Raw genomic sequence first — 26,032 nt, 5'->3', positions numbered from 1 at the left:
CACTCCAACCATGTGGAAGGACCCTCTTGAGGAGCTTTTCAAAACCATCACTTTACCCTACATTGCGAGGATCACAAAAAAGATCTCCAAAATCTTGAATAAACACAAGATCCAGGTCCTATTCAACACATTACATAAAATCCGTGATCTGGTTCCGTCTGTAAAAAATGTGATTCCGGACATACAGTACCCTGGCGTCTACAAACTAAGTTGCCTCTGTGGTAGTAGTTACATTGGAGAAACCAAACGACATGTCTCGGACCGCATTCGTGAACACAAAGCAGACCTAAAACACGGTAGGACCAACACCTCGGCCGTGGCAGATCACTGTTATAATTCAGTAGGCTCACATGACATTGACTTCTCCAAGACAGAGGTTATCTGCAAGCCATCTGGCTACCATGAGAGATGCGTTCATGAGGCTATCCACATATACAAACACACAGACAATTTAAACCGAGAAGATGGATTCTGGCTTAGCAATCATTGGAAGGATTTGATAAACCATTTCGAGTCTTAATTGATTGTTCACGCTTACGGTGGCTTTCAGACCGCATCCATTATTTTCGTCTCCCCCCTCCTCTTTTCCGAACATAGATGGACTCGTCCATCTGAATAACTGCCAAATCGCTCTCCGTGGTGCTAACATTAAAAAAACGCCACTTTTTTCAAATTTTCTTGCTGTGGTTTTCACACCTGATGATGATTGCTTGTGTTGCAGTCGAAACATCGTGAGAATTTTATTGTTTAATATTTTTATTATTTTATTGTTTCCCTTCTACGTGACTTTACCGAAATAACCAAATATATCATTGTATTTAATGTTAAAACACTCAAATTATATGTTTTATTGTGTAATATTAAATATTATTATGCCCTTTTCTATTACTGACGTGCATATGGGAGGAAGATATGTACTGGATAATTTCCATGCAAATGAGGGCATAACACTCAAAGCTCCGCATAGACAGATTCAATCCATCGCTGTGCTACCATCTGCTGGCCACCTCGCAGCCACAAGCCTACAACACCTGATATTCCCAGACAGCCTACCAATGCAAGTACTAGCCAGCCTCAAACCTGCTTAGCTTCCAATCAATGCAATAAATGAAGAAATCAAGCACATTCAGGTTGATTTTAACAAGGGCAAACGCACCTTAACAAATAACAGAGACCTGGCACATGTTCTCTCCTAAGGCAGAATTATCAGATGATGTGCACACATGTGAGCATTTGCGCATGCACGCATGCATGCATCCTGCTTGCGAGGCCGCGGACAAGGCTCGGCGGGTGAGTGTGACCCGTCAGCTGTGCCGGGGTTTACCGTTTCATCGTGACAAAGCGAACGTACCATTCAGGAGTCCCACGAACGCCTCGCATTTCTTTGGATCGCGCACCATCACGGTGATCCCAGGCGGCTCAGGCGGAGATGGCGACGGTCCTCCCGGCTGTTCCGTCGTCTTGGCCGTTCTGGGCGAGTCGAACTCAATCCGGAAGCTCTGGGCCCCGAGCCCGACCTCCAACCTCTGCATCTGCGAGAGGCGGCGCGTCGCCAGCACGTGCAGCCACTGCGAAGGATCCTCCACACTGCACATGTGACCGGGCAGGGCAATTAGTAAGGTGACCCCTGTTCTGTACCGCCACATGAAAACAAAACATTATCGTAGTCTGTTGGTCAACTGGCCTTATAACGGTGTATTATAATAATTGTATGAGTGCTTTTCCAATTCATAGTTACATGAAGGCTACCTAATGCCTTCTGTTACGTTTCCCAGTAGGACTGGTTTAAGCAAAAAATTGGTGAGTCGTTCTATCCCTACTCAAAAGTGATCAGTTCAGTGTGTTTGATTTACTGGTGACACATGATGCGTGGATCAATACATATTCTTAAGCTCACTATATTGTATTGAATTGTACGTGTAAACATCACATTTTGCATGTAATGGGCTCAAGTGACCTCTGCAACCAATGGAGGCTGTTACATCCATCACGTTTACAAGAATAATTCTCGATTCCAATGTTGAAAATTAATCAAATTGCTATCGGGGTACAGGGGTTTAATCGATACATCTCTGTATTGAATGCTATTTCCAGCGTGCTTCTGTAAATATCAGTGATGATCAGTTACCAAGCAGTAGTGCAGAAATGAGATGCAGCAGCTGGCTCGCACATGGAGGACACGAGACTCGGGCCATCACAAGGGGTCACGCACAGGAAGGCACTCGAGACAGAGGTATGTTTTATTGCTGCGTAAGAGCATGCAGCATTGAAGTTCAAGCACTTTCTGTTCTCACACTTTGCCACGGAAAATTGCCTGGAATGTTAAGATGAAGTTACGTGATTTGTATCTGAATTCACATGGAATTTAGATGACGTTAATTATTCCATTTGCACGACCGTGTTTGGGTTTTACATTCTCGAGTGAGGTCCGATGTAAACGAGATTGTTGTAATGATCTGGGAACATGGGCTGTAGGTTGTGCTGTATCCGTCGCATCGTCTGTAGGTGTGTGCAGTACCTGGTGTCGCCCTTGAGCTCCAGCACATAAAGGCTGAGGTTCGATATGACGAGGAAGGAGGGAATCTCTTCTGGACGATCCCACACCACCGCTGGCGCCTGCAGAGAAAAATCAATACATTGCCAATATGATAACAGACATCAACATCACCTTACCATTGGAAACATTACCATCATAATAAACAATCACTCTTACCACCATTATCAACACCCCCATTAAATCACCTTTCTTCCCACCATCAACACCAACTTCGTGGTGCATGTTGGGAGCTAGCACTACAGCGAAATCAATAAACACAGTGCATGCTGGGAAACTTCAAATGCCTGAGAGCAGTGCTTGATCCTAGAGCTGAGAAGCCACGGATTAAAAAGGTGAATTGACACGTTCCTATCTACAGGAGCAGATTTACCCTGCCGCACTACCTTGAATGGATGTTGTTTTGATAATAAAATCAAATGTACCCAATTGATGGAGAACCTCCAATAACTTGCCCTGATCTATCTCTACCCTCTCATCTTACTCTACTCCGCAGCACATACTCTTTTGCTCCAACAAGCAAGGCCTCCTTTTGAAGTACCCCATTAATATTTGCACATTTTCTTGTACTGCCCCCCCCCCCCCCCCCATAATCTGAACCCCCTTTCCCCCCAGCCATCCATCCATCCATGCTGTGAACTTCTTGATCCTGTTTAAGTCCAGGCTAGAGACATTCATCTTCTCTTTTGCCCTTGTCTCTTCTCTCTAAAAATCTACACTACATATGCACATGTACAGCACTGTCAATCCACTGATGGATGAGGGCCTCCCCACACAGTGTGGATCGGGGGTGATATTTGACCATACTTCCCCATGCTGGTCAGTGCGTGAAGGTGGAAAGTAAAGATATTGGAGTATGGTACAGGACAACAATGGATTTCTCTGCACTATATATACACACATCTATTTCTTTCCATGACTCATACGTTTCACTATTTTGTACAGCCTCTTTAAATGTGGTTGCATTTAGAGACGTATATGGAGGTTATATAAATACAAATTGTGTTGTATTTTTTGGGCTACAAATTAATTGAACCACAATGGGATACGAGGGGTGGCACGCCGGGAGACGTGACACGAGGCTGGGACATGTGGCACGATGGGAGGACGTGGCACGCTTGGAGACATGGCACGAGGCCGGGAGCAAACGGCGTCTCCTGCTGCTCCCTCTGCTTGTCGCTTTCCCGAAAACGTGACTCTGTGCGCTTTCTAGTCTCACAGCGAGCTCCGTTTTCTGCCTAGCTCACCCGCTGCGCCCTTCCAGCCGCTCGCAGCAGCAGAAAAAAGGAAAACACAAAACAGACACATGCAATTTCAGCAGTTCTTTGCATCAGGGTCTGTACCGCCAACCGACTTAAAACTCACTTCACCCCCACCGAGTGGCCCGGAAATTTGAATCCAGGGTGTTGTTTTTTTTGTTTTAAATCGTTGCTTTTTTAATTTTGACAAAGTGAACTTGAAATATGGCCACTTTGTGATGTTTTGTGTTCCCAAAGCAGTTTTGCTGCATGGCAGCTATTGTGTTTTTGATGGAACGCCGATAGAGTTTCGATTGGATTGGCACGTGTCGCTATTTTGTAAGCGTGGGAGGAAAAAACGGAAGAGAGCAACGATGTAATAAAGGGAAGTTGATTAAGGCCAAGGGAAAGGGTGGAATGATTAAATGGCATCATGATGGGGAATGAAATTAAATAAGTAGAGAAGTGAGAAGTAACAGAATAAGGGATACAGGGGAGGTGTAAGTTGACAACGTACAGGAAGCAATACAGTTTTTAAAATGTGATGATGGAAGAGAAGGCGGAAAGGCAGAAGACATGCTCGCACGCTATGGCTGGGTTTTCTAACATTTTCCTTGGCAAGTGGAAAACATACAAATGGGAATGGAGCCACACAGAGAGGTCTGCACGTCAGCGGTTTCTGATAAAACTCAATGCTCGTGCCTTTGCAGAAAAAGATAAAAAAAACTTGCTGCCGAAGGGCTCAACAAATGGGTTGCTGAACCTATCTGTGTGGACCTTTGAGCGTTATCCTTTCATCCATGTTGGTTTTCTCCAGGTACTCGGGTTTCTTCCTCAACATAATACACTCCTTAAAAAGGAATTGGCCAAACATCCAAATTTAATACGCTTCGCTGGGGGCTCAAGTAAAGCTATCCGGGATAAATATTTAGTTTAAATATTGGACATTATTTGTATTATGAGCTGCACACTGGTGCCCCCTTTAGGATGTTTCCATGTAACGAGCACACAATCGCTGGCGCGCATTTGGGATCAGGGAGAGGCATGACCTAGTTAAGTATATGGCATCTGGCCGAGTGTTAGGAGTTATGTCTGGAGTGTGCCACAAGCACCCTTTATTTAGTCACAGGGCAAACTGCCTATTGTTTAATAATTCTCCAGTGCTGTGGTGGTAGAATGATTATTGAGGTAGGGCAGATAATGTGGTTAATGTTGTGCCTGTTCACGATGTGATTGCCTCGTGGTGGCATGACACCAGGACGGGGGCGGGGGGGTGAAGCAGGGTATCAGGTTGATGAAAGCTTGAATAAGGCGTCAGTTGGAGTGCAGCCAGTATACCGACTGGCAGCTCATATACAGAATGACGGCGACTATACAGACAGACTGCTTATATACAGACTGGCTACTCGTATACAGACTGATGACACATATAGACTGTATGCATATATACAGACTGACCACTCGTATACAGGCTACCTACTTAAATACACGTGTAGTTTTTACTAGGCGATAGGGACTTTTTAAAAGGTGACTGCGCGACGCATTGTCTGGGAACCCTCTTTTAGGGGGCAGCTTTTTTCAACGCAAACACTGCCCTGGCTAGAAACATTTATAGGACACACATGCGTGGGCTCAAGTGCACAACACACAACTGGTCCAAATTAAACCTTTTTAAAATGAATTCTCCACATGTCACACTGCGTTTTACACTTGGAACTGGGTCAACGAAAACCCAACGGTGTGACCCCAGGAGCTCTAGTGACAGGACCCATGCCCATGCATCAAACCATGCGCAGAATAATTTATTATTTACGAATCCTCCAAAATTGTTTGCAAATAATTTCAAAACAGTGATTTAAAATGTAGCCTTATGGGGCAGAAACGACCTGTACGAATGAGACAAAACAAGAATAATTGCAAACGAGATAGATCGAGACAACAATTGATTATTAAAGCAAAATGCAACTTTAAATCGTGGCAATTCATGGTTGCACTGGGCAGAGAGGTTAATCATCTCAAGCCTGTCATTTACAGCCCTTTGTGACCATACTTCACCATGCCGGTCAATGCAGGTTGAAGGAGGGGCCACCCATGGTCAGTTCCGACATCCACCGCGACTGCTGTAAGCCGTGGTCAGATTCATAGCTTAATGTCAACTACCGTGTCATCATTCCACCACCTAAACGCCAAGTAAATGTATCTTAATGAGGTTGGGGCGGGGGTAAATTGTTTAATGCTCCATGGGTGCAGGCAGTCCCCTTTGTCAATCCACTGATGGATGAAGGTGTACCCATGCCGTACGGGACGTGGGGGGTTATATTTGACCATACTTCGTCAGGGCTGATAAACTTACCACAATGAGCAGGCGGAACTCCTCGTCCTCGAAGACATTCAGCTCCAGGTGCAGCTTGAGTCGGTGGTCAATCGCCGAGAAGCCGTCGGACCCAGGACTCCCAGAGCCTGTTGTGACATTGGTTGCAAGAAACCGGGGCGCTCAATCATCACGAGAAGACTCAACCACCGCACGGTCCTTCCCCACAGGGAACACGCCATTACCGTCGCAATAAGACATGCTGCCTTCAAACAAAAAGTTAAAGCGCTTTCTTACTCAAATGTAGATCGAGGCAGTGCGCATTCCTATGGTGGGAGCGATTATATCCAAAGAACAACTACCGTTGATTTATCCACAAATTGGAAATCCTTTGATCGACCCTAAAGGGATGGTGGGCTGAGTCAATACCCAATTTGAACTCGCAACCTTACGATTACGAGCCACTCGCTCTGCCGCTGAGCCACCTGGCCAGAATTGTAACTGATAATAATGATGCCATTTGTATATCCAGAAAGGTCTTATTCAGCCTCAAAACTAGTTTTCAGGCGAGTCCAGCATCAGGATGTTTGGTAAATTCCACTTTAAATTAGTGGGATATTGATTAGGAAGCCATTCAAATCGCAATTTAAAGGGTGCGAGTTCAAATCCTTGTCGGGCACCAGGGGAGATTGACTCAGCCCCCTTATCCCTCTGGGGATGATAAAATTGGTACCACTTTGTGGTAAGCGATTATCCAATGGAGTTAACAGTACCCGGCCAAATAAATGCCAATTATCGTTAATGCCTTAATGTGTCACCGAGTCTCAAAGTAATTTTTCAGGATGATCTTACATTGGAATGTTTTGGCCAACACCTTTTTAAGGAGCATTGCATATCAGAGGAAACCAAAGTACCCAGAAAAAAATATACTGGTTGAGATAACACTGAAAGGTCGTCACAAATGGGTTCATGAACCCATTTTATCGACTGCCACCTCATGACCACTTTGCCGCCGAGCGGGTTTGGTAGCGTCACAAATCACCACACCTTATTTAGTCGAAGAATTCTGTCCACATCAACTCCGGTCTCTGCATATTTGCTCTCACCGTGCGAATCTAGTGACGACCTTCGCATGGCGCCATGCACAGGGCTGTCTCCGCATTCGTAGAAGGGGTTCTCTCCTACTCCACCACCGCCGCCAGCGCTGCTGCTGCGCCTGCTGCTACCGCAGCTGCTCAAAGCCCCGTCTGTCTCAGTCTTCGAAACGCCGGAGCTCAAGCCAGACAGGAACTCGTTAGCCGTCCGGTAGAGCGAGAACGATTCTGCGCGTACCCGGCCGCTGTCGCTTCCCCCCGCCACCGTGGGGCTCGGTGGGACACCATTAATAACGACACCGCTGTCCAAGGCGTTGCATGGCGTGCCGTTATCCACGTAGACGGTGCGGTACACGTCGGCGCCGGCTAAGCCGGCCCAGACGCCACTGGAGCCATGCGAGGACGCGAGCGGTGTGCTGGAACGGCGAGGCATGCCATCCGTTCCATCGGTGTCGGACACGAGCACGACCAGATCGCTGGAACACGACGGGCACGCCAGCAGGGACCCCTCGCGTTCCTCCTCCTCGTTTCCTGCGATCACGTCAAAGTGGGGGCGGAGATGCGCAAAGCAGGAAGACATACATAAACTCGGTTTTTTGGGTTAATTAATTCACCAGTAAAAACATTGCGATTTTAGACACGCACTAAACTCTTTTTTTTATTCAGCGGAACAAGAATCCTGCATTCATTACACTGCGTCACAACTCGCCCGTCACCTCTGTCGAAGGCTGTGCGGCCAAAGGAGGCATGGCGAGCGAGGGCCCCGGGGGGCGGTGGCATGTTCCGGGTGGGCCCAGTGAACGACTGGCTGCACTTGAGGCACTGGAAGGCGGAATCCTTCTGGCGGAGGGCACGCTGGTTTTCCTGAGCCACGGGTGCCAGCACGGACAGCAGGGTCTGCGCAGGGTGGGTGCAGGGTGGGTGCAGGGTAGGTGCAGGGTGGGCGCAGGGTGGCAGCAGTCGGAGAAACCAAAACGTGAGCATCTCTACAGTTGAATGTGACACAGGAAGTGAAAAGGGAATGAAAAGTGAAACTGTGATACTTGCAAAAGGGCATGGAGTAGAAAAATAGTTTGGAAGTGGAACACTTTATTTTAATTTTTTCTATCTACGTGACTTTACCAAAATAACCAAAGAATATGAAAGTGGAACACAGTAGCCAACTGGACACGAGCATGATACTGTACCATGTCGAATTGGGAATTGATGCTCTTTTTTAAGTGTGCGTGAGCATTTGAGTTATGATTAAATAAATTCATGTTCGGCCACAGGGCGAGGATAAGGCAAATTATTTAAAGATGAATTGCTACAGGCTGTGTTGGGATTCCTTGCTTAGGAAATGGAAGAGGGTTCGGTTTATGTTCAAATGTAAGTTTCAAAGGGTTAATAACCATGGACTAGAATAACTTACGGTGAAGATTACATGGGGTAGGTTAGGGATAGGATTATGATCAAGATTATGAAAACATTATATGGATGACGGCTCAGGATTAAAATGTCAGGGTGAGATCTCAACCTCTAGTCCACAATTCTATATTTAAAGCTTTCGTGACTGCTAGGATCCATACTCTTTGCTTCTATTGGGTATTTTATTTTTTTACCTACGTGACTTTACCCAATAGAACTCTAGTCCACAATTGACCATAATTTCATTAACCGAGCATGGGGGAACCTTAGTGAGGTAAGGCTAAGTATGGGATCTTTGTGGAGGTTGTGAGTGTGTAGGTGGCACCAAGATCTGTAAGGCAAGTAGTTACAATGGGCAATTAAACAATTCCCCAACCAGAGCCATACCAATAATTAATTAGAACCACACAAGCCATTCAGATACAAGTTCTACCCAATAACAATCACCACATCAGCCAATCAGATCTTAGACCAACCCCAAACCACCCCAAACGATGGGGCAAAAGACCAGTCCCGCTTTCAACCCCTGCAAGACCGCAGAAACCGCGGTGTGTCCACCTGCAGGACGAGCTTCGGGTCCTCCTCTAGGATGAGGTACGTGCGTTGCTTCCGGTCGGCCCAGATGTAGCTGAAGTGCAGCTCTAGGGCTGGAACCAACTCTTCCACCCCCTGGGCATAGACGTACACGTGCAATACATTGTGCAATTAAACACACAAAGACAAAGGTCCCCTGTGAAGCCTACAGATTTGGGACAAGTATTGCGAGTGAGCACCGATGCAGGTCAGCAAGGCACAAAAGGAGGGTTGTGTGGCCAGGTAGGGGTAGTGTTAGGGTTAGTGTTAGGGGTAGAGGTTGGGTTATTTATAGGGTGCACAGTAGTGTTATGGGTATGGTTATGGTTAGGAATAAGGTGTGAGATATGTAGGGTTACCGATAAGGCACACTTGTGGTTAATACATGCAGGAACATGCCAACAATGCGCTAACGATAGTCAAGTAAAAAACATTACTAAAACATTACCAGTGCTCAAAATAGCCACTGGAATATATTGTCCACTACTATGGTCGTGGCAAGTCCATCCACAGATCGACTGGGGCTACGTCTACCGCACTGCATCATCACAAGCGTGCCGTTCCGCACCTGCCGGCAGTAGGGCCGTGCCGTGGCCTTTGCCGAGAGCAGCGAGGCGAGCTCGAATGTGGCGGTGGTCTTTGCACGGCTCGTCTCCTGCTCCACGAGTGCCACGCGCCGCACCGTCACAAACACGGTGCGCTCCTCCGCGTCCGTGCACACGCTTGCCAGGCACGGCGCGCTCAGGGTCTCTGCGCACGCGCGGCATCAAACGGTTAGGAGGATCTGCGAGGCTAGCATCTGGCCTCACCCCAATCTCGGCAGTTGAGCTCCACGCAACTACAGCCCCGCATCAGCAACCTGCAACGCGAAAGGTGCAACAGCAAAAATAGCGCAATAATACGGTATCATAAATTATATTAGCAATTAAGAGATGCATCGATTCACCAATTAAAAAAATGATTGAAAGCCTGGTTCTCTAGATCTGAAATGTACTCCAGCCACTTTGCTGGACAACTTTGTGAGAATTCAAAAGTGGTTGTGTTAAAGTGAAACTGACCCCTGCCACAAGAATGTGGAATCTACACAACTGGATGAGCGCTGTCTACTGCTTGTGAGTTCACAGAAACACAACATTTTGAACAGATTTTCCATCTCGTGCTAATTAAGGATTACCATGCTTCAGACTCATGCCCTCGGTAACAAAAATAAATTAGCAAAAGCATCTACAACAGTTTTTCTCACACAGATCACAGACCTCCGTATTTCTCATCCTCGTCAAAAACATCTTCCCTCTCCTCTTCCTCCTCCTTCCCCTCCTTCTCCCCCTTTTCCTCATCCTCGTCCATCCCGAGTCGCCAGGAGATCTTCTCCTGCTTTAGGGTGCCGCGGGAGGACGTCGAGTCCAAACGGGAAGCAGTGGTGGTAGTGCCAGCCGTGGTGGTACCGTCAATCTCATCGCTCGCCTGCCTTCCCGTGACGAAAACCTCCTCCTCCCCGGCTCCGTCCGTTTCCGTGACTTCATCCGCACTGCAGTACCCGGCAAATATGCTGATGCTGCTCTCCAAGTCTTCAGCGACGGGTGTCTGCTGGGAGGGAATGCCATCAGCCACTGATGCGTCAGGCTCCTGCTGCTGCCCCTGTTGCTGCCGCTGAGTGTTAAGCCCTTCGCTGTCGCCACCAGAATCGGTTGCATGCTCCAGGTGGTGCTTGTAGCGCAGCCAGTCGGAGCCTAGGCGCTTGCGGAAGTCCTCCATCTGCTCAATCTCCTCCTTGTGCAGCAAGCCTTGTGATGGCGCTGGGGTGGAGAAGGATGGTCAGGAGGAGGAAAGGACAGAAGGATACATAGGACGGATATAACTGAGACACAAAAGGGAAGTGAGAGTTCTAAACAGCAAATTTTAATTTAGATGAAAAAACGGACCGTAATTGAACTGGAGCGGGACAGGACATTTCGTTGAAAAGTGTCGTTGTGTGCTGTCTTTTAGGATAGTGTGGGAAGTAAACACTTTGAGACTCAGATAACTATAAACCAGTGCAAAGTTTCCAAAGCTTAAACTAACTCGGTTGGAAAATATTCTTAACTCGTATCCAAGAGCACAGTACACAGAGCCTAGGTGTGCATCTACAAGATAAGAGCTGTATGTTTTAGGGGTTGCATTGGTGAGGTTGAACAACTGGGCTAGGAGTGGACTTTCCGATATAGATTAGGATTAATTAGACAATGGTCATCAACTGCTCTGCAATTACAGAAATTAAGATTAGGAATAAGTAGAGTAGTGTTAGGAAATGGTTTAGAGTTAGAATTGTGAACGTGATCCAGAGTAGCAACACATGTGTTAGATTAGCATTAAATGAATTGAGCTTAAGAATACAGTTAGGAATAAACATATTCGGGAAAGACTTTTGTCAACTGAAGCCAAGAGGCAAGACACCTGAGAACTGGGAGCCGAAGCAGTGCCACGTTTCCATGACCACTGGGAACCGTTCCAGTTGTTAAAGCCACACAGTGGAAAATTACAAAGTGGGCCTTAACTTAAAGTCTCATATTACACGTGCCTATGTTAAACATGAGGAAAATAAAAACACTTTTCATTTTGCATGTTCTCCCTGTGGTCGCATGGATTTTTCACAAGTTCCTCCAGTTTTTCCCTCCACATTTAGAAACATGCGTTTAGAGTATTTGGCTGCTGTAAATTTCCACACAATGAGCCACTTCCCTCAGCAATCATTGGTGGCCAGGTCGCCTCTGAAAAAGAGCTATGTAGCTCAGTGGGTCTTACCTGGTAAAATAATAATAGTTTATAGTTTTAGAAAGCATCGAGACACAACCCAGGGACCAAGGCCTGCTGTTGGGCCATCACTGCAACAGAACTGGGCCAGCTGAACCCAGTTTCCAGTGGTCGAGAAATTTAGACGAAGTGAAATAATATTTGTAGAGGTTTAGACTTCGTGTAAGGTGCGGGGATCAGCAGGGGAACATGGCTTCGTTGACGCGGGCTGCTCCTGACTCACTGCTGGTGAAGCTGTGCGCGTCGAATTCTGCGTCCGACGCGCTCGGCTCCGAGATGTTCGCCTCGCGTGCGATCCTCCGCTTCTGCAGGGGCATTGACGACAACATTAGTGGGGAAGAACTGTCAGGAGTAATCGTGCAACAAGGCATAAACAAGAAGACGAGCAAGCACAGACAAATGAGAACACGTGGAGACACACAACATATCATCATCATACACACACAGACGCACGTACACAGGTACAGACATGCAACTAAGCGTGCACACAGGCACACACAAACGTGTAAATTCACGCAAACGCACTCAAAAACATGTCGAACGCCCGCTGGCAGGAGGTCACGGGGCAGACCCAGGTGCCACGGGTCGACTGACTGAGATGACTGGCTGATGCACCACCTGTGCCCCCTACTGTGCCAACTTGCTGTGCTTTAGCCACCCGGCGCTCCGCTCGTTGTTGTGAGCATCGCTCCTCCGCCCTCCGTTGTTGTTGGAGGGCGACTGCCTCCAACTGCCCAGTAGCGTCCTTCACGAGCCTCCTCCACAGAGGCCGAACCTGACACCGCTGGTACCAGTCATCGGCAAGTCCACTCAGCTCCACGTCCACCTGTACCACATCACTCCATCTATTCTGTAGCCCGTGCCGCGCCCGTTTAGCCCCCTCTATCCGGCCAAACAAAAGTTGTTTAGGCATGCAGTGACTGGGCATGCGGGTTACATGACCCAGACAACGCAGCCTTACCTGCCGGAGCTCACCGATGGGACTTTGTCCAGATCTTTCAAGGATTTGTGAGCTCCTCACACAATCCAGCCTGGTTAAACCCAGGATGGATCGTAGGCAGGCCAGCCTAAATGTTTCTAACCGGCAAAGATGTTCCATTAGGGGGGTCCACGTTTCGCAAGCATAGAGAAGGGAGGGAATGACTGTGGCCGAGAAAACCTGAAGCTTCGTACAGAGCGACAGATCAGGTAGCTTCCACACAGCGTTACGCAACCGATGAAAAGATAATGCCACTCGACTGACTCGGATTGAGACCTCTGCTGTCAAACTGGAGCCGGTCATGAGCACACTACTGAGCTATGGGAAACTCTGCACTCTCTCCACAACTGCCGCATCACCAATTGGGAGTTGTGGGGGTGGAGTGTCCGATGGAACAAAATACCCAGGCAGGTGTTAAGTTTTGGTGGGGTTGATGGTAAGGCCCCACCTCTAAGTAGCAAGCACCAGGTTCAGCAGCAGCACCTCCAACTCTTCCTCTGAGTGAGCGGCAATTTCCAGATCATCGGCATACATGTGGTTGACCAATAGGGAGCCATCCCTTGACCGCACCCGGGCATCAATCAGCCTCCTATTGTACCAGATGGAAATTCCTCCAGTTCAGCCATTGAAGGCTTCACGAACTACGTGGTTGAAAAAGATGTTATATAATGTGGGAGCCAGAGGACATTCCTGTCGCAACCCAAGGTGAACAGGGAATTGCTCCGACTCCCGGCCACGTAGTTTTACTCGGACCCGTTCACCATCATAAAAGTCCTTAATGATCGTGAGCAGAGGGTCAGGGACTCCGAAAGCACGAAAAATAACCCAGAGCCCAGACCTACTGATGGTATCATAGGCCTTGACCAGGTCAATAAAGCAGAGATGTAGGTTTTGTTGGAATTTCCTACACCTCTGCTGTAGCAGACGGACAGAAAATATGGCATCTGTGCAGGACCGCCCTTTTCTGAAACTGCATTGGGGCTCTGCAAGCCTCTCCTCAGCGTGCCTGGCAAGGCGATGTTGAATAATCCTTGCCAGGACCTTTCCCGGCACACTGAGGAGATGCCCGTAGTTAACACCGCACTCGCGCACACACACACACGTACAGAAGAACATGTGAGCATTGCCCCTACCGAGTCGATCCTGCGCCGCTCCCGCCGGTAACTCTCCTCCAGCTCGCTGGCCGTGTTATCTGACGAGCCTTGTTCTCTTCCGTTCCGTGGCCCCAACGATGCGCCGCTGAAGGAGGGCCGCACAGTACGTGCGGGCCGCACCGTCGGCAGATTCTGGCGGCGGAAATGACGGAGTATTAATAAACTGCCATCTCGGTTTCAAAGCTCGTGTTCAACTCAGCAGTCCCATCTGTATCCCCAACACTGCTGGAGTCTGGTTGGTTAATAATGAATTTGAAGTGTGGGCAGGATATTCCTTTATGCCTTCACCTGAGTCTAGCAGAACTGATATAGCTCTCTTATCAGAGCATACTCTTTGGTTCTTTCAGTAAAGTCACGTAGGTATAAAATAAAATAAATTAAATCACGACGTTTCGGGCGCAACACAAGCGTCCGTCATCAGGTGGGACAACCACAGCAAGAAACAATTGCCGAAGTGGGCACGAAAATTTCACATCTAGATTTCTCAGAGCATGTTTTTTTGCATGTTCACCACAAGTACGTGTGGTTAATGCAGACATGATTCCTCACAAAAGGTATATATTTCGTATTTGAACATCTTAACACCTCCTGTTTTACTGCCAGAAAGGGTAAAACATTCTTATTTTTTCAGGAGACTTCCTGTCCACATTGATGAGGGTCATTCATCCTTATTGTAACATTAGTTTCCAGTTTTGTCTTGAGCACATTAAGTGAGTGGTCATTGCAATTCGAGCAACTGACTTGCAAATTGGAAGGCTACAAGTTAAAATCCTCATCAGATAGGGAAGGGAGGAACTCTGCCTATCAACCATCTGGGGTACATAAAATGAGCACCACTTTGTGGGAAGCCACAAAGTGGTAAGTACTGCAAGAAGTGCAATGCACATCACATTTTGGGGCTGTAAATGGAGATGACACCATCACAAGTTCATCTGAGCGAGAAGCCACTTTGTCTTTTCACAGGACAATTTGGGTTTACAAAGTATCCAAAATGCCATTGCATCTCAAGATGCTGTACACAAACAGGTAGGGCATCTTCATATCTTGCCGGGGAAAGAAACGGTTGTGTCTATGGTATTTTAAGAGGGGGAAGAGAGAAAAGACAATGAGGGAATGTTGCCACTTCATAGCCACAGTCATATTAAGTACAGCATGCCTACTTAATGTGCACTAAGACTATCAGCAATTGTAACAGTCAAAATGTCTCCCCTGGTCAAAAATGTGGGGTAGTGGTGGAAGATTCCACATTCCTCTGCTGGGGTCAGTATATCCATAAGACAATATCTAGAATGGTTACTCTTCCTGTTGATGATCTACCAGCAATCTACTGGGGTTAAATTTAGTTTTGTGTTATCCACGGTACGGGAAATATGCATCCTGCAGCCATCTGGCTGTGTTTAGATTGTTGTCGTACTTCCTCAAATATGTTTACTGGTGCCCAGCTGTTTCGGTGTGAAAACAGCTCGATCTTCAAAAAAGGGGTGCAGTATACTTTGAAAACCACAGCAGTTTAAAAAAATAAAAATACTGCATTACTACTTTTGTCGACTCAAGTAACAGCGAAATACACGTTAGGTTATAAGGGTTTCCAAAGTGAGTGGGCGGAGGGCAAGGCATTCTCACCTTTAACTCAGACTTTGTTAGTGGCTTCCCATCCAGTATTAGCTGAAAAAGACAGATGCATTGTGATAACCTCCTGTGTGTCTGACCGCAACGTTTAAAAACAGGACAGTATTATCAAAAACTGTTCTCCAGCTAATTTGAAATAAAGTATAAAGTACGTTTCCTCAAATTCAGCGAAGTTACCAGTTATAAACACTGCAGAGGGTGAACTGTCCACATTTTACATGAAGCCTATGGATTATTTTTCAATGAGCAGGGAGCATATCTCAGCAATCATTTTAAGTGCAAAAATATAAGAGGTAGTTTTGATTATTTCAATTTGACAATAAAACCTAGTTTCCTAGAAAAACATTTCTAAATTATAACCTGAAGCTGCAAAATCTGTAGTGGTTTGCTTCTTCCGCTGGTGCCTCTGTGGTCAGTTTCTAACATTACTCAACCTGAAATTCTGACATCATTAAACCAGTCGACGGACTCATCACCCCTCCAGCTAATAACGTGATGTTTCCTTGCCAAATATGCTGCACAAAGCATTTTGCCTTTTTATTTATACCCTGTGGAACTAAACTTGGGAACGAATCACCTACGTCTGTCTTTCCATCTGATTATAATTTGCATTCAACTCTTTTACCACTCTTGGATATGGGGAGAACTGATGGTGATTACATTTTGCAATAAGACTCAGACCTTCAGTCAGCAACTTTCAATAAAAAAGAAGACAATGGTGGTCAGGTAGCTCAGAACACTCAGCTGGAACCTGTGGGGTTCCTGAGTTGAATTCAAATTTTAGCCACACCATGATCAAATGGGGTTCTCAAGTGCAATGAGTTGATGGTCTCAGCCAGGTCACCAACAACTTCTCAAAAAATTGTTTCCACTAAATTTGAAAAAATTAAAACTGAAAGAGTATCCAAAACATTTCACTTCTCTCTGCAGTCGACCGTGTGGGAAGTGCACCCTTCTTATGTTTGGATAAAAAAATGTAACTTGAAGGGTATCTGAGTAGTATTTCTGTGATATCTCATTCTGCAGGCCATTTTCTAATACATGTGGTTGCACTATTCTTTGGGTCTTTCGGTAAAGCCACGTAGATAGAAGAAAAAAAATAATAAAAATCACGACGTTTCATTCCTACCTCAGCAGCTCTCCCACTATATTTTTTCACCCGATGACGATTGCTTGTGTTGCGATCGAAACGTCGTGATATTTTCATTTTTTATAATAATTTTTCTATCTACGTGGCTTCATCCCGAAAGAACCAAAGAATATGAATTCCTGCAGTCACGTAAGCTTTAAGTCATGTGGTTGCAGTGTTTTGCAAATATTCGGACTGTAGAAATTGTCTCATGATGCGACTCCAAAAGTAAAACCGGAGAAGAAAGGCAAATGACAGGAAGCCATCACAACTGCTCTTAAATGTACGAGGCTACTTCTACTACTCATCTTATCTGTACGCAAGCACAGCACAGACTTGGTGCCCTTCAGGGTTGGCACATACTGGCAAGGTGGCCGACTTTGGAGACAGGTGTCTCACTGTCTCTACACGGTGGCCCTTGCGGAAGAACAGCGGGTTCCCTTGTACATACAGCTGGGAAAACAAGGGATGCGCAGACAGTGACACGGGGAATGAGCTGAAAAATACAAACAAATCGCAGTCCCACCAACGTTGAAGCGTGTAGTGCATGATGGCAGCAGCGCAACAAAAATGAAAGCCGAGAGGCTTGCAAAGGCTAGAGCAGCAGGAGGTGGCGGGGTGGCTCCATGGGCTAATGCCGTGTCAGAGCACTGAATCAGCACAGCTGAGATCCTGGTTTAAAATCTAGGTTTCAGCAACCTGTGATTAAACTGTGCTCAAGTGTTTTACGTTTATTGTATCCCCACGAATGACTGCACAAGAACACAAAATATTACATTTGGTTTGTAATTTTATTTGGCTCTAAGAATTAAACATGGCCATTTGATTGACATGCAACAATGGCATATCCAAGGTATTTCCTTAATGCGCTGATAAAGGCCCATAAAAGTGAATTTAAAAGTAGTTTTGTCAGTGGCAGTTCGTGGAATCAGGTTGAGAAAGCAACAAAGTCCACCTCAGGTGTTCCAGTCTCAGGTAATAACCTAAGCTGGTGGATTTGAGTAACTAGAATGTGCTGGCAGTAGCTACATAATCAATGCTTTCTCCACCAGATGGGCACAAAGCATCCCATGGAGCTTCCTAGGAGAACTGGTCTGGTGGGAGTCCAGCACTGATACATTATTACACGTTGAATTTGTGTTTCAATTGGCAAGTAATCTGATTGTACGTGTCACCTGAGACTGGAAAACCCGAGGTGGAATATTGCCTCTTCCACTTGGAGCCACAAATGGTCACCAAGTTTTGCCACATAATTTTGTGGTGACACTCTCTGACAATGGAAGTTCTTTTATTTGATGAAAGTGCTAGTAGTCCAACTAGGAGTCCCTTACTCCTAAGAGCTGTCCGCTGGAGACAGAAGAGAAAGTAACATTTTAGCTGGGGCTGCCGTGTGTCCTGGCATGCGCCAATCACCTTCTGAAGGTGCGGTAGCTGTGAGAGTGGGGAAAGCTGCGAGTGCTCCATCAGCAGGTTGTAGGACACGTCCAATGTCTGCAAGGTCTCCAGCATCTGCACACCTGAACAGCGGCATCAACACACACGCAGATTCGCACCTAAGTACACGTACTTGCACGTACACTCCCACTGCCTGCCAATTATCCGATGCAGCTTGCATATGCCAGTTGATTAGGAAACCGGTGCCACCAGAAGAGGAATAGGAATTGTAATACAAATCTTTTTTTCCCAACATCGAAAACCATTTTCAGTTGATAAGTTACTTAACTTTTTTCACCTGGTGTCAAAGAAATCAACATTATTCTAGGTACTTTCTAACTAGACAAAAAGCCCATTGAAACTGACTTTTTTTTCAAGAAAGATCTGGGTAAAAGCAAGTGTATGTTAAAAAATGTCGATAAGTGTGAAAAACTTCAGATCATGAGAACATGACAGAATAATAACAATCAAATTATAACATTTAAATAGAACTTAACATTTTCACCACTAGATTTTAAAATGGATCTAACATGTAACATCTATAAAAGGAGTAAAAGTTATTTAAAATGGCAAGCTCTGTTACAATGTAATATAAGAGTAGCTCTGTTGAATAAGACAATTGGGGAAAATCTGGCCCCTCCTTTTTCATTGCAACATCAATAACAAAAAAATATCAATCTATAACAGATGTGAAGCATCTCTTTTGTATGTGATATTGGAAAATAAATCAGAAACACAATAACAGTGGCATTACAGCATTTACAACAGCTGTGGCAATTCCCCAGATTTGCCCAAAAATATGTTCAGTGAGTGGCATAGCGTGGTTGGCACAGACCTTTGTGGAAGAATGAGGCCCCCTATCCTAATTCTCTTGTCTTCATAGACCGGCACCTGGACCCCTCCGGCCCGTGGGCCCCAGTGCAGTTGCACCACTAGTACACTCGATATCTATGTCACTGCGAAGGAGTCACTGTAGCACTGCACAGTATAACTTGGCTGGAGGCACTGCTGCAACCTGAGCTTACGTTCTTGTCAACTGACGCTGCTCTGGCTATCAGCAGCGCATGTGAGTGCGAGTGCTGAATGCATAAAGCTCCCCCCCACCCCCACCCCGCATCAGCAGCTCCCCTGTTTTTCAATTTCAGTTTTCAGTTTCATTTATTTGGTATAGCCCTGTGAGCCATTCGGCTCTTGAATCGGGTGCAACCGCAACACACAAAAAACATGAACAAGAAAACATCTTAAAGTGACTATGTAACTTTGTGCAAACAGAAAATCCAAGAAAAGACAGCAAAAGATTGCTTAAAAGTGCGAACCGTCGATGGAGTCGAGCTCGTTGTTGCTTAGCAGCAGCACGGTGAGGCGGCTGCGGCACGACGGGCTGAGTGCAGGAAAGCTCTGCAAGAAGTTGTAGCTGATGTTCAGTGACTCCAGCTCAGTCAGCGACTGTGGGGCAAAGTGGAAGGCTCTCACAACATGTCCGGGAAAAACCATGCTCACCATTCATCTCAAACACATGCTTCTTTAACGGATTTTCTATGCAGCATAATTCTCAAAGGGAGCTCCCTGAAAGACTCCAATCTCTGGCGAGAGCCAATTGCGAGAAAGGTCTAAATGAAATGCGTATTTTTGCCTAATAGTCAGAACAAACAAGGCAGAACTAAAATTACAATACAAACAGCCTGGTCTAAAAGTGTGGGACCCAGTGGTTAGCGTCCAGGCTAAGCAGCTGTGGGAACCACAAATCGCGTGGCTGCACAACTGCCCCTCTCCAGACAGCACCCACCTTGAGGTAGAGGCCGGCGTCCTGTAATTTGTTGTGACTCAGATCCAAACAGCGCAGCACTGGGAGCCAGTTCTGTAGATCGGCACGGGCAACAATCAAAACGTAAAGGTGACAGTGGGAGTTGCGTTGTGTTGTGTGTGCAAGACGAGTGTGTGCAAGGGCGAACGAGACAGCAGTGCGTGCAGAGTCAGTGTACCAGCGAGTCGTCGAGACATGAGATGAAGTTGTGGCTGAAATTGAGAGTGTGAAGTTCGGGCCATGGGAAGGCCGTAGCGAGGTCTCCCCCACACTGCGACAGCACCTCCTATTGGAAAAAACGAAACACAGGCACAGCCGTGAGTTCGTGTATTGTCACCGTTCAGTTCAGAATTCCTCCTTTTTCGTCTTTTTTCCACTCTAATTTTCTGTTAACCTGTTTTGTTTCATTTGTTGAATTAGCATTAAGGTATTTTAACATTCCTTTGTGTAATGTTAACACGAATCAACATGTACATTTTGGATTCAGCAATTGTGAGTGACAATCTTCTATTTTGGAACAATGGCATGATTGTACGGCCTTCCCATGGCCCGAACTTGTACACAAAAAGCGTATTTGTGAATTCACTGCTAAATGAGGGCATCCCCAAGCTGTATGGGTCATGCAAAGCTATTTGGCCGCACTTCACAACACTGGTCAGTGCCGGTTAAAGGATGGAAACAGACATAGAAGCATAGAAGTAGAATAGAACAATGGATTTACTGGCACTGCCCTCTGCTGCCCATCAAATAGCCTCGCAGCCTACAACAACCTGTTTGTACATAGTGCTCACACATCCAAGCACTATCCAGGCTCGACCTTGCCGATATTCCGAGATCTAACAAGGTTGGGTACATTCCAGTTGCTTTGATAATTTAAAGGAAACATATGCACGCGAATACACTCGTGCACACGCACTCCAAATGCCCCCATGACTGCCCGATGCTGGTACCTCCATCGTGTCGACGCACTTCCAGCAGGTGAGGCTCTCCAGCTGCGTGTGAATACCCTGTAGCCCCTCCAGGCAGTGCACGGGGACGCCTTTGAGCTGCTCGAACAACCCAGACAGCGCAACGCAAAAACAAGAGCAGCGCTCAATGAAAGGAAGACGCAACCTTAAAATCGGTAGTGGCTGAAGAGTTTGCGATATATATGTTCATATATGCAGCATATGTGAATCAAAAATAATACACTTCTCACACCCAAGATTAGACATGTATTGCGAGTGTACGAATATATTTTTATTGATGCATTGTTACAGGCCTATCGACAAAAGCTACTTGTTTTGTGGGCTGCATAATCCCCCTAACGTGTACTCGCTGCAAGTCACTCGTGTCGGCCCGCTGATCGACAAAATTAAAAACAATGACATTTTGTTTGTCTCACCTCCAGAGACTTCAGCAACTTGAAGGCGAAGATGTTGATGCCCGTCTGTATTGCATCACCCTGCTTGTGGACCAGCTGTAAGCAGCCCAGGTATTTTCAATTTGAAAGCCACACGGTCCATCACAGTAAATTAAAAATGTAAAAAACACTCATGTATGATACAGATGCTTCATGATGAGGTCAACAATTGAGGTTTGAACAGCAGATGTGAGATATACACAGGGTAAGAGGCTGTTCTAAACAATGGGTATAGCAGTCTAAAAAGAGCCCCCATAATGCAGATGTTAACATAAGACAAACCAGAGCATTTGCTTAAATCTTCAAATCAGTTGATAAAAAAATAAACATGGAAGTGGCCAGGTAGCTCAACAACAATGTCAGAGCACTGAACCGGCACCACTGAGAATCTGGGTTTGAATCCAGGTATTGGCTGTCTACAAACACACTGGATTTTAAAGCTGAATGAGTTAATGGTCTCACTGAAGTCACCAATAACAGCACAAAAAACCCTCGAGTAAATTCAGCACATTTACAATGATGAGGATTATAAATGATTTGATTTCCATCCAACAAACACCCGAGCATGTGGGAAGGTGCACCTCCTATTTTAAGAAGCAATTTAAAGGAACCTTATAAGATTTCCTATGATATAATCTTCCAGAGATCATTCTCTAACATGGGGCGGTGTTTGCAATGTTTGCTGCAAGAATTCTGAATGGTAATTTCTGCATCTCACAACAATTTGTCAATGATAGGACTATTCATCTACAATAAAAACTAAAGAAAAATATTTCACAAGTGAGCGCGACCTGCTTGCTGGTGCCTCACCTTGAATCTGGGCACCTTCTGGAAGACATCAAAGAGGAACTGCAGCTCCAGGACATGCGGCGAGCTTGCCGTCGGCAGCACAGGCAGTGCCAGGAAGCCGTGCATACGGAGTGGGCGTGGATGCAGCAGCTGCTGGAGGAGGCAGTTGAGGTTCTGCAATCGGGTGGTGCTCAGCACGAGCTGTCTGTGTCCATTCAGCACCGAATCACCTGTATTCATCCAGCCGGCACGGATATAGCAGTGACAGGGGCGGAGGGATACAATGGCGCTTTCGTTCGAAATACTGCAGCTCTGAGAAAAAGTGCTACAGTAATTGGAGCACCTTAATCTATCCCGAACCTAAAAACCTTTCATTTCCGAAAGCGATATCCAGAAGATGACAGCACAGCAATGGATTGACTCCAACTCTGGAGCTTTGAGTGTTATCCAATCGAATGTGTGGTGGGTTTTGTTTCTCCTGGTACTCTGGTTTCCTCCGAAGCCAAATGCTGATGGACGGAATTGGCTAAATACTCCAATGTAGGACCCTTCTAAAAAGTCTAGACCCAGTGAGGCTTTCCCAGATAAAGGTTTTTTTCACAATGAATGACACCCATTTACATGCCCATTCCTGAGCCCAATGAGATTCACAAGCAATTCTGTAAAGCTGTGGCAATACTTTAAAGCAGCACTATTTCCACTCATCTTGCCATCAGGGGTTCTCATACCATTACTCTGAAGAAACATATTATTTGGAAAATCACTGTAATAGAGAAAAGCAATAACGCATTGTAGATGTAATAAGGCAAAGGAGCATGCAATGTGAAATCCATGCTGGATGGAAGAGAACACTTCAGTGTAGTCATTAGTGCTGTTGCCATGAGTTGTGGTAATGAGTTAGGGCAATAAACTGGCTATGAGTGGAAGAATAAAAGACGAGCTCCTATCCCATATTAACATACCCAGGCAATGTCCAGAGCTTTTTGACGCACATTTAAAGCACCATTAATGGAGAAAGACTTTACAACTACAATCAATCTCGTGATGTGGCTGCAACGAGGTTGCATAAAACGTGGACAATGCTGCATTGACTAGTGGATGTGACGATACATTTGATTGCAAATTTAATTCTGTCTTCACATTCATGAAGTTTCAAACAGTGTCAGATGGCTCATGACACATAGGTTAGATGTGTAGCGACAAGATGAGCAGTGCGGTTTTTAGGCTGTGTTCTTTTAAGGGAACATGTGGTGGACTGATTTTTCAAAACTTACTCACCAGTGTCCCGGAGCACAGCGGACAGGCTCATTATGAGCTCTTCCTCACCACCAGTCCAGCCTGACATGGTTGCTGTCTGTCACGTCTCACGGCGCCTGTAGCATAACAGCACATGGAGACGTGTACATGCGCACACAATTACAGAGTTTCCTGTGTACCTTTAACAGACTGTTGGAGCAAGTGCTGTCAGTGAGCACTTACGAAGGACGTCACCATACATGAGGGGGTGGCGTGGCTAACACCACACCAGGCTGATTGTCTCCCCTGTGCTGATGTTCACACACCACACAAGGTACTCCTTTATGGCCAAGTCGACCTGCAGGAGGCCCAAGATCATTTCAGATATTCAATACCGATTTGAATTCAAACTCATATCACCGAGGTCCCAGTGCGGCACACTAATTACTATGCAGCCACATACACACGTGCAACAGCTGCTATTCACCACTAAATGTTAGTGACGTCAATATTGCACTTGTGCCAGTCTATGTGCACAGGGAGGCCTTGTGGGTAAAATGACTGTGATGGACACGCAAGTGCACTGTCTACACTTCCAACCGTGCCATCTCGCTGTGTTTTTGCCAGCCGGTGCTTTGCTCGCTGTTGTCACTCCTGCAACTGCCCAGTAGTTGATCCTCCTTCACAGAGGTAAAATTTTACACCGCTGGTACCAGTCTTTCACATGTCTACTCAGCTCCAAGTCCTCACGTACCACATCAGCCCATCTTTTCTTAAGACCATGTGGCACACGTTTATACCCTTTAATCTGGCCAAATAGAAGCTGTTTGGATATGCTGCGGGCTACATAACCGAGCCAATGCCTCCTAATCTGGTTAAGGAGCTCACTCATGGATTGTGTTCATTTTTTTCAAGGATCTGTCGGCTCTCCAGATAATCAAGTCTGGTTAAACCAAGAATACATCATGGGCAGACCAGCTGGATTATGGCCTCTCCAAGTCATGGCTATTTCTCATCTAGCTCCTGCACGCATGTTGATTTTATAGCTCTAACTCCGTGCTAACATATTCACTTGGGCTTGTTCTCTCCTGGGGCTACCACTTTGTCGTTAGTTATGACCACCGACCATCATCCCTTTCAGCGATAATTCCTGCCCAAGCCCACTTATTTTTCAAGTCTATATCTTGCGTTGCTTCTCTGATCTATCTATTCCTCGTCAGTGTAATTCCACGAATGTTAAGATTGTTTAATTTTCTTTGTCAACGTCCAATAAACTTTCCACCACCTGACAAAATTCCACATTCCCAAACCCCAAAGAAAATCAATACCTACCCAAAAAGGGGTACATATTTGATCAATTCCAGGATAACAATCATGAGCCAAATCTGAACCTAGCTCTCCTCCGAGATACCCAACTCCGAAATTTAAATTGATGGATTAACATCTTCAGAACTATGGTGTCCTCATTTATACAACTTCTCACTGGAAACAAAATTGTCTAAATTCCAAAGGAATTAAAACTAATAATAGAAGCCCACAGCTCGACAAAGTTGCCATCAAGCAGTATGGCACCGTCCTCTGAGTGCTCCAGTTTTGATCACCCAGTGGATCTTTGACCCCTTGCTTCTATTTTCAGGCATAGAATTGATTCTTCTTCTATATCACGCATGTTGAATGATAAACATAAATTCCGGCAGAGCCCTTTGGTAAATCATACTGCCGGTTGAGGGCCTTGCGGATCGTGGGGTTTCCTGAACATTGTTTCAAATACTCTACGTAAAACCAACAAGTATTAATCGCAACCAATATTACCGCGAACAGCGTTAACAATCCGCTGACAAAATTACAATTATGTGGTTATTACGCACAACGTTTGCGAGTCTAACGCGCCGCGCCGTGCAGCAGCAGCAGTAACATTAACGGCAGTGCTCTAATTTCAGTCGTTACGATGACTGCAGCAATGCAGAGCGCGTGATCTCACCCCCCCACCACCACCACCCCACCACCACCGCCTTGTAAACACAAGGCCGCCTCCAAAGATCCCAGACCCGAACTCTTGACTCGCCCACGGCTTCCCGCTCCGCCTCACCTGCCGGGCGGCATACTCTGCGGTGTCTCCCCGAGTAGCCCTCGTGCCCCTGCGATCCCCCTTGGCCGGGTCTCTTTCCTGAGGCTCTCACACCGCCACCGCCGCCACCACAACTCTTGAACCGCGCTCGGGCTTGATTGAGCGAGTTCCGTGCTCCGGAGCGCGGATCGATCCTTATGCTCGTGATATATCGATTCACTGCGCGCGATTCGCGCGGGTGATTCGCGTTGTCCGAAATCGATTGTTTTGAATCGTGTTTTGAGGTCACAGTGAGAATATTTATTTACTGGTTCATAAATGTATTTACTGGTTCATAAAAGCTGTCTTCGCCGAGGCAAACTTTTTCAATAAATATAATAACTAACCTGATATTATAATATATTTTTTTAAATCTACGATCATACACCAACTACTACTTAA

At 46.1% G+C, this 26,032-nt stretch overlaps 1 protein-coding gene across 1 annotated transcript in view; it reads right to left on the bottom strand.

Annotated features, from left to right (window-relative positions):
- STK11IP (serine/threonine kinase 11 interacting protein) overlaps positions 1-25,808 on the bottom strand; it is a 36,043-nt gene extending 10,235 nt beyond the window's left edge. Inside the window, exons 1-21 of the mRNA XM_032945856.2 lie at positions 25,613-25,808; positions 23,566-23,660; positions 22,309-22,517; positions 21,481-21,555; positions 21,047-21,142; positions 20,275-20,382; positions 20,079-20,150; positions 19,609-19,738; positions 18,272-18,375; positions 17,222-17,311; positions 15,724-15,765; positions 14,080-14,232; positions 12,191-12,272; positions 10,434-10,973; positions 9,746-9,927; positions 9,163-9,273; positions 7,914-8,094; positions 7,210-7,728; positions 6,146-6,252; positions 2,519-2,616; positions 1,352-1,587 (exon numbers count right to left, since the gene is read on the bottom strand). Of these exons, the coding sequence (XP_032801747.1) occupies positions 1,352-1,587; positions 2,519-2,616; positions 6,146-6,252; positions 7,210-7,728; positions 7,914-8,094; positions 9,163-9,273; positions 9,746-9,927; positions 10,434-10,973; positions 12,191-12,272; positions 14,080-14,232; positions 15,724-15,765; positions 17,222-17,311; positions 18,272-18,375; positions 19,609-19,738; positions 20,079-20,150; positions 20,275-20,382; positions 21,047-21,142; positions 21,481-21,555; positions 22,309-22,517; positions 23,566-23,632 (3,202 nt within the window). The 5' untranslated portion in view covers positions 23,633-23,660; positions 25,613-25,808. The remainder of the gene's footprint in view (positions 1-1,351; positions 1,588-2,518; positions 2,617-6,145; positions 6,253-7,209; positions 7,729-7,913; positions 8,095-9,162; positions 9,274-9,745; positions 9,928-10,433; positions 10,974-12,190; positions 12,273-14,079; positions 14,233-15,723; positions 15,766-17,221; positions 17,312-18,271; positions 18,376-19,608; positions 19,739-20,078; positions 20,151-20,274; positions 20,383-21,046; positions 21,143-21,480; positions 21,556-22,308; positions 22,518-23,565; positions 23,661-25,612) is intronic.
- Between the last annotated feature and the right edge of the window lie 224 nt (positions 25,809-26,032).

This window comes from Petromyzon marinus, chromosome 4, assembly GCF_048934315.1.
Source record: "Petromyzon marinus isolate PM22_M1 ecotype Great Lakes invasive population chromosome 4, UKy_Petmar_22M1.pri1.0, whole genome shotgun sequence".
NCBI lineage: Eukaryota > Metazoa > Chordata > Hyperoartia > Petromyzontiformes > Petromyzontidae > Petromyzon > Petromyzon marinus.
This window is presented reverse-complemented; position numbering and strand designations above follow the sequence as displayed.